General features: G+C 41.3%; 1 protein-coding gene across 12 annotated transcripts in view; it reads left to right on the forward strand.

Annotated features, from left to right (window-relative positions):
- LOC107264860 (gamma-aminobutyric acid receptor subunit beta) overlaps nt 1-17,641 on the forward strand; it is a 104,232-nt gene extending 86,591 nt beyond the window's left edge. For 5 of the 12 annotated variants that reach the window (XM_015733588.2, XM_015733587.2, XM_025082064.1 and 2 more), the window contains 3 exons: nt 6,382-6,530; nt 10,833-10,995; nt 11,088-17,641. In XM_015733588.2, the coding sequence (XP_015589074.1) occupies nt 6,382-6,530; nt 10,833-10,995; nt 11,088-11,221 (446 nt within the window). In that variant the 3' untranslated portion in view covers nt 11,222-17,641. The remainder of the gene's footprint in view (nt 1-6,381; nt 6,531-10,832; nt 10,996-11,087) is intronic. The other 7 variants (XM_015733597.2, XM_015733594.2, XM_025082063.1 and 4 more) reach the window with 2 other exon arrangements.
- Nucleotides 17,642-17,689: the final 48 nt, after the last annotated feature.

Genomic DNA, 17,689 nt, shown 5'->3' on the forward strand with positions numbered 1-17,689 from the left:
TGATTAATTGAAATTCATGTATTCCGACAATCATAATTACAGGCTATTCCAACCGCTGCAAGGTATTTCAAGGCTTTCAAGCATATCGGTTAGTGAAATCAAACTGTGAAGTATATTCTTTTTTAATTGGGCTCAGTCAAAAGCGTAAGGGAGGCACTAAAAAACATGGCGCGACGATAAATAGAAATGAGAAAATTGCTGGAGCGAAGAGCACAGCCGGACTGGGTTCGCTCGAGGATCGCGTCGTGTCGCGAATACAGACATCCGGCACTTCGAGGTAGCCAATCACGTAGGGACGTAAAAGTTGAGCCATTAAATAAAAGTTGTAAAATAACGGTTACGAATGGACGGAATGAGAAACGGATCGGAGAAGATAGCTCCTTAGGGTTGTTAATCCAAACCTGCTGGTTATACGCGACACCAACTGGTCACTTCACCCTGAAGTGTTTTAGATTATTGGTAAGTTTTTTTTTCTCTGCAACTCAAGCAGCCTTATATATCGCTATATATAATGGTTCTGTGTATATATATATATCTGATTGCGCCATTTATTAATGGAATTTAGATTTAACAGAAATTGACATAGTATCAACCACGAACGTGTCAACGATGTTAATTATTTTCACGCATATCAATATGATTGTCAATCAATATTGGAAGATAAAGCCGTTTGATTCTCATGTTGTATTTTGTCGTTGATAAATATTTTTCAATGACATTTTTTCATTTATACAACGGCACCTGGGTATCGATATTAAAAAAAAAAAGTCAAATTATCGTGCACCACGCGTACCGTTAAATCTTTTAAATAAATAAATTTCCACTGCACACAATGTCAATACTCGCGCCTGAAAATATCCGAAATATTCCCATTTCTGGAAATGTTTTATATCAATTGGAGATTTACATCGAAATTGTGACAGCCGAAAGGATTTCGAGATTTTCAAAATTCACGTACCTATCGCGGAAAAAGGGATTTCAATCGTGATACCGCCGTCCAACTGTTTTCGTAATACACATATCGTTCACGATATACAAAACTATATAGAAACATTTCCCATTCGAAATTCACGATGAAACTCTCATTCGTCATCGGGTCTTACGGGGAGTTATAAATCCATAGTAAGCCATAGAGACACATCACCGTCTATGTATTATTTAACTATCCGTAACCCATCGGAATAGTTTTATCGTCCTTCCATTTTCGGTTTTATGGCAGAAAGCGATAATGGATCTCGTGCCGGTTCCCGTAAAACGATCTTGAGACCAAATTAAAAGTCAGAAACGATCACGTGTCCAGATACAAACAGCCAACAGGAATAAAAATCACAAAAGACAGAAATACGTTCATCCAATCCTCAAGGCATTTTACGATCGAGCTAGTTTCGAGGAAATCGCAATGGTACGAGACTGTACTATATACATATAGTGTGTACATATATGAATTTTCCACTGAACAATCGAAAAGGTGAGAAACAGGAAATAGACTGGTAACAGCATTCATGCGTCCATAGTAAAATCGATACCTAACCCTAGCCTGACCTAGCTACGAGAGGTGCTGCGATGTTTTACAGGATACTTTCTCTGTACATAATATTCTGTACTGTACAGTTCTATAGCGGGAAATATAAAACAAAAAAGGCTTAAGTTTCGAAAGCGAAGAGCGGTTGGAATATCCTTTCAGAATGAGAGAGCTGTATCAAGCATTGTACGTATACGTTGCACGTCATAAGCATTAAGGCTGTAAAGGGTTAATGAATGCTTATGGTACGAAAACGTAGTAAAATAAGAACGAATGACTGAGCATCGTAAAAATAACGCAAGTACCCTCATCCGCATAGCCAAGCCGAGCTTTGATATCTGGCACAGCAAGAAAGAGCGTGAGAGATAATTGCGATATTTTGCACGACTAGCGTGCCGTCCCACGAGATGGCAGATGAAAGGCAGTCAGAAATTTCTAGGATCACGCAATCCAATATTCAAATGAGTGACAATATTTTTTGTACGAACGACACATTTTTTTACCAAATCCATTCGGTTACACGATATTATTAAGACGTAGGACCTTTTTTGTCGATGCAATAAAACTTTGCGATACTTACGAGCTTATTCTTTCATAAGGCAGGACCTTTTCACAAAATCCTTTTTTTGCTTTTCGTCTAGACGTAATATAACTGACGGTTTCTTAGCCTTTCACGTCAATATTCGCTGCGAAGATTACAGTATCGGTCCTTACTCGATTGTAACAAACAGGTTTAACACGAGGTATTGAATTGCGTGGGTTCTTTATAATTTTAGGAAAAAACATTTATAATCGCGAGAGACGCGTAGGTCTGATAGAAATTCCATGCGACGGTTTATCGTCGAACTTGAAAATTAATAAACGAGGCAAACGGACTTTGACGTTGAAATTTAAAGTTTGAAAATGAGTTTTAAAAGTGCGGCTAAGTTGGCAGATCATTACAAAGCTGCTATGATTAGTGAAATGTCAAAAGTTAGTAATTGGCGTAATTACAGTAACTGCGACCCAACTGTCTCGAGCGGCTATGGAACGACAGCGCCGCCACACGGGACGCGCACGAATTATGGAATGAAAGGGAGAACAAATGAGGCGGCGATCGGATGGAAGGTGGATGCAATTAGAGATCCTCCAACGCGGACCTTGAGCGTTTTGGTTAAGCTGTTAAAAACTGTATATAATCCATAGGCAGTGCATTCACTTATACGAAGTAGAAAAGTTAACAGGATCTAGCTCAGTGCTAGAAGCAGTAAAATAGTAAAGATAAAAATGTAGCGCAGCGCCAATATTGGGGCAACGGAGGTCGTGCGAACTAGGCGGATACGGACTATAAAAGATTAGAAGTAGATCATCGCAGATCATACAGACGATTAAGATCGGTCGGACGACTGGAACGGATTTCTTTGTGGTCGCAGCTCACTCGGAAAACAAAGCGAACCTCGGGATGTTCTTACTCGATCAAACCGCGAAGATAACACGGGACTCGTGGTATCCCGTTGAGAGAACGGTCACAAGGATAGAATACATAGGTATAGAATTTAAAGTGAGAAATAAAAGGGAAGAGCGCGAGATAAAGCTGGTGAAATGAAAAGGAGAGCTTACACGGGACTGAAGTAATGCTCGACTTGGGGCTATAGAACGGCGGAAATGCAATTTTAGTTTGTTGCCCAAGTCCGACACAAGGCAGTCGTGGTTTCCGCACTTTCAACCACTCGTCCCGACCCCTCCATCGTGCCTCTCGTAGACACTCGCAAAACCTACCATTTCCTACCTTTGAAGTTTTAGAGGTTAAAGGGTACCTCACGGACCTTCTAAACGACACCCTTTGACGTGCATTCAATTTTCGTTGGTTCAAACTGCCCCTGGATCTTCATCCGAATATTTATTAATTCTCTCTCTGAATATACACATGCTTCCTGTCGTACCACACTTTACAGTGTTTCACTATCACGTTGTCACCGTGAATATAGCGATCTTACTTTTCCGCATCGTAAGGCACATTAATGGAAAGAGAATCCCATTTGTTTTTCTAATTTATTCATTTGTCTCTAACGACGTTTATTTATGCAGCATCCGCGTACGTCGACCATGTTGTCCGATAACACGTTACGCTATGGCTAATACGGGTCAACGTATGTAAACAACCCGTTTATATTTTCACTCGAGGCCGAAACCCTCCCGTTCGCAAACTTCGGCACCACCCTTTACAAATCAATTTCGCGAGTCGCCGACGGAAGTTCCTTCGCAGAAATTTCGCACTGTCCATGTGCATCGCGCAGTGTCACGCCATTTCGAGAACCTCATTTTCTCGAGAATCTTCATTGTCGCGCACGTTGGCGTCATTCTGTCAGCGTCTTCGGTCTCTGTGATCGCGAAAGAAAAGAAATACGTCACGAGGCACCGAGGTGGATGTGGGTAAAAAGAGGACAGGGAAGAAAAGGAACGACCACGAAAAGAAAAGGAAAAAACAAGGACGGAAAATGCGATTTTCGTAAGAGTCCAGCAAAAAATCTCTCCACGACCCAGGAGGTCTGTCTCGGTCGATGCGAAAGACGTCAGAGTCGCACGCCATTTTCTTACGTATCACACGACAATTTCGCGCCCCGACGCTCTCCATAAATAACCACCTACCTTCAACTACATTCCAAACCATCACCCTCTCAACCCTTATCCCGTAGATCCTCGACCAATCGCCCTCACTTTCATTATTATTTCACGACGTTCACCACTATTTACCCAGGATGACTGCTCCAGATTTCCGCCAGGTTCTCGCGTCTCTACTTAGCAACGGGAGTCCATGAAACTCGAAGGAGTTCAGTGATAGTGGCAATTAAAGCTTCGCCGCAAGATTTGGTCATGGACCAAACTCGCGCGGCGCCATGGGCAAACTTCATCCTGCAATTTCTACGTAACAGGGTTATCATAAGACAAAAGCCAATCTATTGCTGCAGACGAGACAGTAAACAGTGTATATATCTATGTACATATATAGTTTAGAATGGTAAGGGATGGTTAGTGTTAGAGAGACTATAAAATATATATATTAGAACGTCGCCAACGTAGCTCAGAAAGCCACCGACTGGAACGCTTCGGGTCGACTTCGACTAGTTAGCCATTTGGCGAATAGTTTGCCAAATCCCACTGGGGTCTCTCTCTATTTGCAACTAGCAAGTATCTTGGCCCCCTGACGAGATGTTCACAATGAATTTAACGTGTAGTGGGTACTACGCTCAGGGTACGATAATGCACTATGGGTAATTTCGATTCTAAACTGCTGGGCTTAATATTTTATATGTATAAATACACACACATATATATATATATAAGCTTCCACAATTCGTATCTATCCTTAAGATTGTTCGACGAAATAGAAGTGGCGACCTCGCCGAAGGCTTCGCGGTTTATTTGCCTCACGCTTCGGCAAACTCATTGAAACTTTCGGAAGTTTCGCCTGGAAGAATATCGAGCGAAGAGAACCGAGCGTCGGGAAGTAAAAGTAATGGCGAGCGATAGTACGATTTCAACGTTGGCTTCTGTGTGATTTAGTTGAAGAAGAGGAAGTCGACTCTGGGAGTGCTTCCGTTTTGCAGGAAAATGTTACTATCGTTTACAAGCCGCTTCACGTGTAAACTGGTTCTTGTGGCTGTTTAGTTTTAATATTAATTATTGTTACAAGTATTTTGCGTATTTCTGTTGTTGGTACAAGTATATTTATATATAATAAAAATTAGTGTATAGCCATCAATGACACGTTGAGTCTCATCTTAATAATGAAAATCTTCACTAATCCTCATCATTTAATTAAACGACGGTATAAATAATTTATCGTAAAAGTGAACCAGTGTGTTTTCATTAATCTCAATGTACTACACGCGTGGGATAAATATAAATATACAGATATTCTAAGATAATATATCAACGTCAAATAATCGTATTTCATTAATGTCCCACGTATAATGTTATCAGTCTAGTCAAGTAAAGATTCCATTATAAGTACACTGTAAGATTAAGTACACAAGTATTATGATATTCCAATGTATTTAAAATCAATCTGGATGCAGTTGTGATATCAATGTGATAAAACTTGTTGATGGCAGATCGATTGTATTTCGTCGAATACAAATTCCTTATCTCGCCATGCATAATGTTATCACACGGTCCGAAAGTTCACGTATCCATACACGAAGTACGGTTTATGGGCAGCCGAAAATTCGCAATTCCCGTTCTCGAGATGAGAAGCCCCGTAAAGTGCAAGTAAACGGAGTAAAGCGATCAGCCGAAGCCAGCGACGACGTCGTAATACGAAAAAGCAGTAAAAAAGAAAGCATAAGGATTACGAGTGAAAAAGGTGAACGGTACATTAAGCGGTGGCACGTTAAGCGAATGCGTAATAGAGTGGACTAAGGAAGTGTAACACGAGAGGTAATATCAAAGTGTTATATATATAATATATGTTTCTTTTTTAAATATATATACAATACAAAAGTTTCTCTACACCAAACATACATACCCATAAGAATAAAAACCAGAATCATTATAATCATCATAGAATTGGATCATCGATGCTTTAAAGAATCTCTATGTTATATTATATTAAATTAAGGATGTTCTCCTTCTTCGTCCTGCGCAAAGGAAGAAATTGAAAAGAATAATTTTTAACCTGGACATCCACGAAGAGTCGACCTCTTCACGTATACAGATTTTCTTTCTTTCTTTTTGGTAATATATATATGTATGTGTGTGTGATTGTTTTTTTTTATCTTCTACGTAACAAAAAGCATTTGTACAACGGTACAAGGTTCCTACACTAATTAACGCCTTCTGTCTGTTTCTTTTTTTCACGTTTTCCTCGCCGTGTGCAGAATACGCCACTGTGGGTTACATGGCCAAGAGAATCCAGATGAGGAAGAACCGCTTTCAAAAGATAGCCGAAAGTATGAAGGCCGCACGAGAGAATCCCGGACCACCGGGTATACCAGGTGACCACGGGGATCACGCGCCCAAGCAAACTGTGAGTAGCGCACGCCAAAAATCAGCCGGCCCCCCCTTTTTGCCCTGATCTTGCAAATGTACGAGTAAGAATGAATTGAGAAGAAGTGAGGGAGGGAATAAAGTAAAAAAATGGGTGGCCATCCTTTTCTGAGGGAATCAAATTCTGCAACTCTTCAGACACCCTTAGTCGATTGGCCGAGGATGACGCGTTACGCGTTCCCCTATAAAGGATAAGGGGTACAGAGGGTGGCGGGGACGGTAGGAGACGGCTGACTCGATAAAAAGACGAAAGCGTAAGCAAAATTGAAAAAACTTAGTCAAGCGAAATAGCCTCGCGTCTATCCCATCATCCGGAGTTACCTATTTCCACTCTTCCGTCCTTTCTTCCCACAGCATCCGCTATCTGTATCCTCGGAATACATCCCACCGTAAATTGCCAACATTGAGAGAAAAAAAAACAAAGTTGAATAGACAAAGGAAACTTTTGTGAGAATCGTATCGCGTCGAGGAGGATGTTCGAATTTTTGGATAAAATTGAACTTTTTCGTATAAGAACACTGTTTATTACGTTGGCATGATTGAATGGAAAAAAAAACAACGAGCGGTCTTTACGTACGCGTCAATATACCGAAACACATATAAAAAATCGTAAAATCACATAAGACTTACATATGTATGTATATTGCATATATATTGTTCATACGTGTGGAAATTTTTATTTCTGAATCACATAAATTGAACTCACGAAAATCAAGCAGTCGAGTTTCTTTAGCCATACTAAGGCCGGACTTTTTTTAATCATGTGCAGAAACCGGCATGCTAGTGTTTTTTATTGCAATTCGCTCAGCTCTACGCGCAAATTAAAAAAATACACGTCCGCATCGTATGCTCAATTGACATGCTTCGGTGGCGTCCCGCTAGAGTCGCTACGGTCAGTGTCGTCTTTGGTCATTTCCATCCGGCGAAAAGGAGCCTGATGTAATTCAAGCTCAAGAAGACGGCACTTAGCGCCACTGCGGCTAATTTACGAGCGCAAAACATTCCTAGTTCAACGAGCGAGTGAAGCTCTTTGCCGGGTATTTCCTCGCTGAGAAATTGGGTAATTAGCTTTAAATAATTAGCTTCGCCAAGACATTATTACGATTTTCCAGTTGCGCACTGTAAACCTTATGTAGTAGGCAGCCATACGTAATTATACAATCACGTGTTCGTATACCTTCGTAGATAGGTATATGCATATTTAACGTATCTTATAACACCGTACTCAGATAAACCAGATGATCCAAATTACGATAGCTATGGTGAACGAGTTGCCAATGGCTTAACCGAATATCAATACATATTTGAGATAACTACGCGAAGAGCGGCGTAGCCACAATAATTGAATAACAAACGGGGCCGCAACCATCCTGCGACAAGGACCAACATATATGTATACCATACCGCTATGGCTAGTATGAATGAGAGAATATCGACGAATCATATATGTAGATACAGAAATTAGCGCAGAAAAAAAATAAACGTAGCACCCGTTCTCAGATATCAATAAAATCAGATAACAATAGCATCGGTAGATATACGTGAACCCCACAAAAATTCATGTAAAATGTTTTTCTCAGTAGTCCTTTTTTTCCAAAAAAATTCACACCGAAGGCTTACGGAACATTCACGTGATATATCGAATGTCAGGAAAGTTTATAGTTACGAGCATGATATTCGTACAGAGGAAGATTAGCGAGATCATAAAACCAGGAGCTTTCCCATTTAGGGAAAGAGCATTTGGAGTAAGGATGAAGTGGATATAGAAAGTAGGTATATGGTATAGAATGCTCTTAAACGCGAAGGCCAAAGGAGCCATTACTTGGAGGCATAGTAACTCGTATTTAATACGTTAGTAAGCAACATGATGAATTAGGTAATCGAATAATTTTATTATTTATTTATTTCAGTGTTATAAATTATTGCTAGGTTAATCAATCTGACTCGTTTCTTTTTTCTCACTTTTTTCACATTTTATGAAAAATAATTTCCTTCGAACGGGGAAAGTGAGCGCGTAGCTTACAGACGGATATAGCTGCTGGCGTAAGACAGGACCTGGTAGAGGGAAAGAAAAAGGTAAAACCGGGTGGAATATAAAATAGCAGAATCGAAATGGAGGGCAGATTGAAATAGAATATTCATGCTACATTACAATCATTTTATAGTGGCTCGAGGAAACGACGAGCGCCTTGGGGTAAGATCAAGAAAGCAATGGTTCCTACGAGATGAAATTCCATTGCTACCTTTATGGACGCGATAAATATGCTTTTAATCTACTGGTTTAAAGGACCTTTTGTGCTCGAATTATAAGAGTCACTCTATGTATTGTCGTTCAGGGTACCTTATGTATATACCTATATATACATATTAAACTATACATAGTGTATATAAGCTACCCCGAACGACGATTCTATAGTCAAATCTTACGGGGGAAGTACTAATTGGGTGTCCGTCCAATCGTAATTGAGAATCTTCAAAGAAAAGTTCTTACATCGAATATACATACCTTATTCGAGCTAACTCTTGACCTGATCCTTTAGAACGTCACGCGATCCCTCACAGTACTTTTCCGTGTTCTTTCTTCTAGTCGTGTCTTCGTCTGGCTTTTGAAATCTTAAATAACCGCATTGCAGCTTACAATTTTTTGACGCCGTACCTCAGTCTGTTGGATTACGCGTTTGTTACGTGATATGATAGATACCTATCATCGAGTGTACGCAGGGGAAAGAAGGGTCGAGAGCTGAAAGGTCCTGCGAAATGAATTCCCACCCGGTGAACGGAGCGTGGATAGGAACGCAATGCACTATAAATTTTCTTTTAATCTCGCAGATTGTGCAAGAACGAAAATATTAAAGCGAGACTCGAGAGCGAGTGAGAGGGTGGCGAGAGTAGTGATAGAAACAGGGGTTGCACAGAAGAGTGAGAGGGTAACCACCCAACCTCTCTTCTGGAGGTTTGTAGAGGTAGAATAGGAAAGAAAGAACAAAAAAGGTTTAGGGTGCAGAAAGAAGGAATAACAATAGTGGGCCGGTAATGTAAAGTGTTTTAATTAAAAGCAAGGAATTAATTACTCGACTCGCAAAGCCCAACTGAGATTAAATTTGTCGATGAAGGACATCCGAGTATACGATTGTTGCTCAACGGGTAAATAAAGAGCAACGATACTCGCGTGGGTTGGATACTTGGTTAATCCACCGTAAAAAATAGCAATTCTCTCTCAAGAAATTTTTTTTTTTTTTTATTCACGAAAGCACTAATCAGAAATACAGTCTGCTAGGGAAATAATAAATTTATATACAGAAACATTATCGCGTATGCTAATTCAGTCATGTGTCTTGTAACACCAGGGATATTGGTTCTGATAGTGACTAAATAAATAAAAAATATTTTTAATTTCCTCTAAATTCAAAGTACCGTTTTCAAGAGAAAAAATAAAGTAACGACAGTTTTTAAGAAAGACGTCAGTATACAACTGATGTATGCACCCATACGAATACACGAATAAAGGCGTATCCTAAGTTATGTCTATTCGTTCGATAACAGAATTCAGTTCTCAGCTCTGGCTATACATACACGATTGACTTATCTTGATATATCAATAGGCCAATCTTGCACCTATCAACTTCCACCTACGTACATACCTGTACGTATGCCTATACCTCCGCAGCTACTTCCCGCAGGGGAAACTAACCGAAATCAATATCAGATGATACCCTCGACTTAACCTCAAAGCCCAGGACAATTTTCAAAGCTTTGCCTTCAGCCTCCCACACACGAGACAACCCAGCTATTTTTACTATCACCGCTCGTCCTCACTACCCAAATACACGACCTCTTCCATTCTTCCTTATTTCTAACGTCATCCGTACCACCTCAATACGCTGTTTGTCAACATCGATACGAGGAGTCGCCTAATTGTCTCTGGCCCTCCGGTCAGCCCCCACCCCGCCCGAATAATAATAAAATTATTAAAATTTGATATTATAAAAATAAATCGAAACACGATCAAAGTAATACAAGAGATTTTCGTATCGTTGATTATTGCCACAGTGATTTATACTCCTCGCATAACCTGTATCCTGGGTACGTTAGTCAATGTCGAAAGGCCATCTTTCCTCATGAGGTATTAAACCGCAAAATAATTGCTAATCGAACGATAGTAGGTACCCTTTCGAGTAGCAGTAGTAGACGCGGTACCCTCAATGTTGCATGACCCGCCGACAAACTAAGGGGTAACCTTGGTAAAGGACGCCCCCCGGCGAACTGCCGTGTCTCTTGTAAGTGGTCCCGTGTTGTCCAGGAGGTGCGGTTCAAGGTGCACGACCCCAAGGCTCACAGCAAGGGTGGTACCTTGGAGAACACTATAAACGGACGTGCCGACGAGGAAGCAGCCCCCGTACCTCAACACCTCATTCATCCCGGCAAGGATATCAGTAAACTCTACGGTACGTACTTTTAACTCCCATGCACCCCATCGCACAGAAAGGCATAATCGTACTTGCAAATGAAAATATCTTATCTGTCGTCATCCTGACAGGTGTAACGCCATCGGACATCGACAAGTACTCCCGAATCGTGTTTCCAGTCTGCTTCGTCTGCTTCAATCTGATGTACTGGATAATATATCTACACATCAGCGACGTGGTGGCGGACGACCTCGTGCCCCTGTAGAAACTTACTATTCGGCCTGTACTGGGCAAGAAGAAGCGTCGATGTAGACAACATCGGGGCACCGTTAGTCGCCAGGTTTGGCAGTGTAGTGGCTGAGCGTCGGAATAATAACGTGGGACCAACCCTTGGCGAATGACGTTGCGACAGTACTGACTACGAGCATTGACCCAGTACTCGTTTAGTACGCTGGCCAAGTACTAGCTCTGCGCACTGGCCCAATCTCAAATTCAAACGTAGACCCAATACTGGCTCTGACTTTTGGCCCGATATTCAGTCAGGAGCTCGGCTTTAAGTAATTTAATGATTTTATTTAGAATCTTGAGTAATCTTATTATTTAAATCTTTGTGCTACGTATATTTATTAACCGTCAGATACAGATACTTTCAAATGATTAGCGAGTATTATGGATTACGATTGGGTGGCTATTTATACACTCTGTCGTTTGACGCCATACAAAGTCGTTCTCATAAATTTGTTCGAGGTTAGGTGGTGGAAAGTTTTTCAAATAAAGTTGATCGACTCTATTCAATTCCGAATTGAGTTGGCACGGCTTTCTTCTTATAGGAACGAAAAATATCAATCTAATTGTTAAGCTTTTCTTATTTCTCATATTATCGTTTTATATACGTATCCATGCATAGAAACACTGAACCACCATCGAAATACAACAGTCAATATAAGCTTAAACGCACTGTTATCATTATATTGGAAGCTGAACGTCACGTAACTAAAAATCAGGTAAAAGATTATAAGTAGCGCCTACATTGGCACCAATAGGGAAGCTCAGTGTGGGCTTGATCAGACCCAACAGAAAAAGTCGAGGCATAACCACTATCATTAACGGTAGGATATCTAGGATTTCAGTACCTTGCCAGAATGGCATGAAAGCACGACTGTCAATAAAACGATAGGGCACGGTCTACATAAACGGATTCGCAATGTCAGGCGTACTAGCTAGCACCAAGCTAGGACCACGGTAGGACGCACCAATTTACACGCATAGGAATAAAAGCCATCCCTAGTCTTTGCTATTCTATAAAAGTAAAAATCAATTTCTCGGAAAGGCATAAAAGAAAATAAAGAGAATATAGATCCGATATATCATTTCGTAAAGATGAGTCGGGTACTATGTATACAAATGACCCAATATTGACCTGACGTTAGGTCGGCACTGTTTATAGAAAAAATTGATCAGATGTCAAAACATACAAACAACCTCAATATCGGCCCAGCATCGACCCAGTATTGAGTCGACGTTCCACATACGATCAGCGGCAACCCCGAACCGGGGTCGCTCGAAAGACCCAATGTTGTCTTGACGTTACACCGACGCTCGGGCCATAACCTAGTAGTAGCAACACGATAGAACTAGTGCTTGAGACAGGGTCAATGCTGATAGAATCTGTCAAATCGGTACTAAGATTCGCCATCGGCTTGGTTCTGCCGGCATGGCTAACCCACTATCGGTTCAGCGTTGGCCCAAATCTGTCAGCCCACCTTAGCTGTCGAAGTCGACGCAATGCAAGGCTGTTCGTCAAAGCCGACATAGTGGGTGTTGCTGAAGGACATGGAAGAAGGTCTCCCACAAGGTGGACTAGAGGATAAAGCCACGGATAAAAGTACCAAGACCGCGAACGAGAAGGTTGAAGATATTGACGAAGAGAGATGAGCATACTGAGAAGACGTAGAAGGAATAGAGAGGAAATGAAAAAGAAAAAAAGAATTAATAAACTCAACCGTGCTGTGACCACTTCGACTTTCAGGCACTGCAGATAGAACCCAGCCGACCTACCTACTCTCGGAGCTTCTACCCGTCGTGAGCTTTTATAGTGGCTTTCGAAAGCCCACGCGAGATGTCGCCCCGATCAGCGGAACGAATGATAGACGTCTCGTGGAGGATTTAAAGAAAGTTAACCAATGGTGCCGGTCACGTGGATGTGGATGAAGAAAGGTCGAAACTGATCGAAGGGATGATACTGTCCGAAGCTGTCGATAGATAGTGGCAAGGAAATGGCGTAAAAAGTTCAAAGGTGACAAGGGGAATTAGACGTGCATCGCGTGTCAGGAGCGATGTGAAGGATAAGACGTATTGCAACGAGGAATGAAAAGTGGGATAGGTTACGATACTGGGTGAAAATGTGACTCGTGATTGCAGTGCGGATTAATTCAACGAGAGATGAACATATTATGACCGAAAAACATTGCCAGTATATCTCTAGTCCGTAAATGAAAAAGATTTAAAAAAAAAAACTTCGGTATAAATACGTCAATTTAGCCACACTAATAGTTAACTAAGGTTTATCGACTAAGGGATCGATCTGCTCGATTGTGAGAAATGCGCTATGACGGGAGGCACCCACGAACGAGGGTTAGATATAGGAATAGTCTAAAGGGAGTAGAGAGACGGGTAACGGGTGACGTAATTAAATTGAAAAAAAAAATCAAAAAGAGTAAAAAAATGGACACGTGCCTATATGCGAGTGGATGTTGGGCAAAAGTGAAGCGGATATTGGGATACGAGAATAAATTTCTATGAAGAATAAACGTACAGAGGTTCAGTAGTTGTCTCGTTAAGAACGTCTTCTTTGTCAATGTTGACGTTGACGCGATGGAAGCGACGTACGCGGAGAAAGAACGAGGCACAAACGCAAAGGCGAACTTCATCGATGTAATTTCGGCTATGGAAGAGAGGGAAGAGACAGAACAGAAATGGATAAAAGTATAAAATGTGTTGAGCCACGTTGAATGTTGGAGACTGATGCGAAATATTAAACTAACTAGTTAATACATTAGTGAGGAAGTTACGATGCTACGGTAACTGTAACTCTCGATCGGTGCTGGTGTAATTGTAATAAGCGTGAACGGTAGAGGGTTCGAAGAAAGTGGAGAAAGTAAGGAGTAATGACGGCAGGGACGTCGCTCGCGAGAATAGCTGCGATAGGTGACCGTTTTGGGAAGCGAGCAGAGAGAGAATAAATAGAAAAACAAAAGGGGGGAAAGAAATAAAGAATGGCTCAAAAATGAGGAACGACGTGGTGCAGCTTGCGGGATAGGCGATAGCTCGCGCGCATGCGCACCGGGGCCCGTTTCCGTTCCGGCCAATCCGTGACGTATTTTTTGTTCTCGTTTTTTACTTCTTCGTAACTTGACTCGTGTTCCTTTTTTTTTACGCCTAATTTCTCGACCCTTTTCTTCTCTCGTTTTCTCTTGGCACCACGTCGCGATATTCTCTTTAAGTTCAAGTCTCGCGCGACCCTTAGTCATTCTCATAGCGTGAAATCGCCGGTAAAAACATCCCTTACATGATCCAGGTTAAATGCCAACCTCGTTAGAACGAAAGAGCGAGGAACCCTTACATGCGCGCAAAGCACAATGCGACGGACAAGCCAAAAAAATGGCAACGATATTTTTTTCAACTACTTTTCACTCTTTCAAAAACCATTCTATACACAGTTTTCCGTAACGCCATCTGTATCTCTGTTCTTGTTTCTCATGCTACCCTTGAGCATTGTTCCGTTGTAAATTGTATTTTTGTCGTGTACATCCAATCGTGATGTCTTCTCTTTTTCTATTCTTCTTTTCCCTCACGCATTCACGGTCTCTGATTATATTGTCTATTGCTAATTATCGCCTATATGTTTCACGCTTTTTTTTTGCATGCAATTTTATCATTATGAAAGAAAAAAGCGGGACCCCGTTTCATTGTTCAGTTGCTCGAACACCGTGAAAAAGCACTTTGCACAAAAGTGCCGGTAGAAAAATTGAGTCGGGGCACGGGCACGTATACATGGTCCTCGCGCTATCGATTCCCTCTGGCGGCTGAGAAAATAGCTCATTCCCGGAAAGAGGTAGGGAAAGAAGAAAAAAAACGGACAAAACACATAAAACAAATAACAAAAAATACTGGGGTAAAGTGGTGGGGCAAAGAGGGGTTGGAGGGGTGGAACGTTTATCCTGGCACATAACGGATCAAAAGAAACATCTAGCGTCACGGGAGCGTTGCTCTAAGAGAGGCTTGTAAAATTAATGCTTCTTACCGGTCCAGTTGGGTCCTTTTCTATGAGACTGGAGAAAATCTTGTTTGATCTCCTGGCTCGTTTAACGCGCAATACTTACGGGACGTGTAGCTTTGATAAACGGAGAAAGAGATCTTTCCACTTTCTTCTTCTCGCTCCTACCCCTCTATTCTATTATCTTCTCTCTTTATCCACTTTCCTTTCTCCCTTACACCCTCTCCCACGACCTTGATACAACTAACCCCTTCTTCCAGTAATCCTTCAAATCCACGAATTGAGAATCTCATTTGGCCAGGAAATTCTCCCTCGACCGTTTACACGTAGCTCTAACCCCACCGCGTAAATTTTTGACAAAAAACAAGCATAAAATTTTGAATTTCCTATTTTATTAAATAATTTTCTCCGACACCGTTTAAGTATTTATTTTTTATACGCTTTCGTCTCTTTCCTCGCACATACGTTGAGCCGTTCGCGTGGAAACATAAGGGTGAGATGTTGAAGCTTGCCATTCACGATATCGACCAGACACGCCCAACCACCCCCTACGAACCACCCCGACAACCCGAAATCGTCCAGTCGCCAGATTCGAAGGAGACAGGACGTCACGATTCTTACCTCAAACCCCTATAATAAATATCCTTATTAGTATCCTTGGATACCGTTTCTGTAAATCATCTGGAATTACCCTCTCAGAGCTGTCAAAGCTCTTGATGCTGAGTGACGGTTTCACTATCCAGAAAACCGGATATCGACTACTCGCACTCCCCAAGTATATAACAATGCCTACCCTATCCAGTAACGAATAGACGTCACGCATTTCCGCAACTGTAATTCACGCGAGAACTCGCCAATCCGATTTACTCTCTGCGGGGTATCTAAGAACACTATAGGTATACAAACCCACCGCGATATCAAACGAATGGCGGAGGGCTGCTAGCCAGTAGGAAAATCGAAAGTTCCTATTATCGTGAAACATGCGATACTTCGATATCACGAAGAAATTGCATTATGCAATAATAAAGAATAGTCAAAAGAAAATAACCCAAAGAAAGAATAATGCCCAACAGTGCCCCGACTCAAAATTCTACATAGGTCAGTACGCGTTTCACGCGTATCAGCGAATAGCCTACCCTTGCACGACTAACGAGAACAAGATACAGTGTAACAGAAGCAAAGAAAAGAAAGCCGAAAGGAATTAAGGTGACAAAAAAAAGTGAAAAAAAAAGAGATGCTTCATCCTCGATGAATAGTCGAGCGAGATGAATGAAAATGACAAAAAATGATACTCCCGGGTTTTCATGCCAATTTCCTATTTTCTACGTCTTCTACACGTACGAGTGACGCGCGCGACGTGATCATACTTTATAAGTGACTTTCGTAAGGGCGGTCTGCTGCCGTGGGCTGTGAGCCAGAATTTTAGTGCGTTAATCAACGAGCCCAGACACAAGTATAAACGGCACGCGCACGAACTCCAAATGAAAGCGTTAAGACTACATTATAACGTTACGTTTGAAAATACTTTTGCATATTAACCGCGTATCGCATACGTCATCTATCTCTTATTCTCTGACGTTATGCCATTGTTTATTTTCGTTAGAGCGCCACTCCGCAGTGATATATACGTTGTCTAATTGGAGTCTCTATTTAATAGCAAAGGTCAAGAGCGTTTTATCGTTGTGATACAATTAATAGAGTATATGCCTACATTTACGTTGTAGCCGATTCGGTAGTCGGTTTTCAAACGTCCAGGACCGTCGTGTCGCATTCAAAATTATTCCAATAAAGAAGCAGTCGAGTACAGAGTTTCTGTAGTCCTCAAAAAAAAAAAAAGAAAGATATCAAATTTTCACATGTCGCGAGAGTGACTCACGGTAATGCTATTGCACATTGATACGGCACTGTATTAATCGGACAGAATAAAAAAAAATTAATTTTCAAAATCCAAATTGTGCGGTTCGAATTAAAAAAAATAAAGAACGATCTAATCCCAACGATCCTCGTGATTTTCTCTCACGACTTTTGAGGATCACCGGCTCAAACGATCACTCGTCGAACTTGGCTATTGGAAGAGGATCGAAGCTTTCGTATATTTCCAGTGTCAGCCGTCACACGACTGTCCTGGACGATTCGTAAACTATATCCATGGTCCGTTTAAATATTACATATTATAAGGATCTCTGTCCTCTGGTAGGATTTAAGTTTATCGTGAGCACCTATTGCGTATTATCAGATCGAATATCGTTAAGAGCAAGAAAGCACTATTAGAACGAGGAGTACAAGAGTGCACGAAGAATATATACAAGTAAAGGCGAAATTGAGATTCGAACATCCGATAAAGGCAGTCATCGACAAATGTCAGCCGAATCGCTCGATAACAATTAAGCTACATAATGAAAAAAAAAAGAAAAAAAAAGAATATAAAGATGAGAAACCAGTTACCCCCCCCCCCCC

This window comes from Cephus cinctus, unplaced genomic scaffold (genome assembly GCF_000341935.2).
Source record: "Cephus cinctus unplaced genomic scaffold, Ccin1 Ccin1_scaffold0196, whole genome shotgun sequence".
In the NCBI taxonomy this organism is placed as follows: domain Eukaryota; kingdom Metazoa; phylum Arthropoda; class Insecta; order Hymenoptera; family Cephidae; genus Cephus; species Cephus cinctus.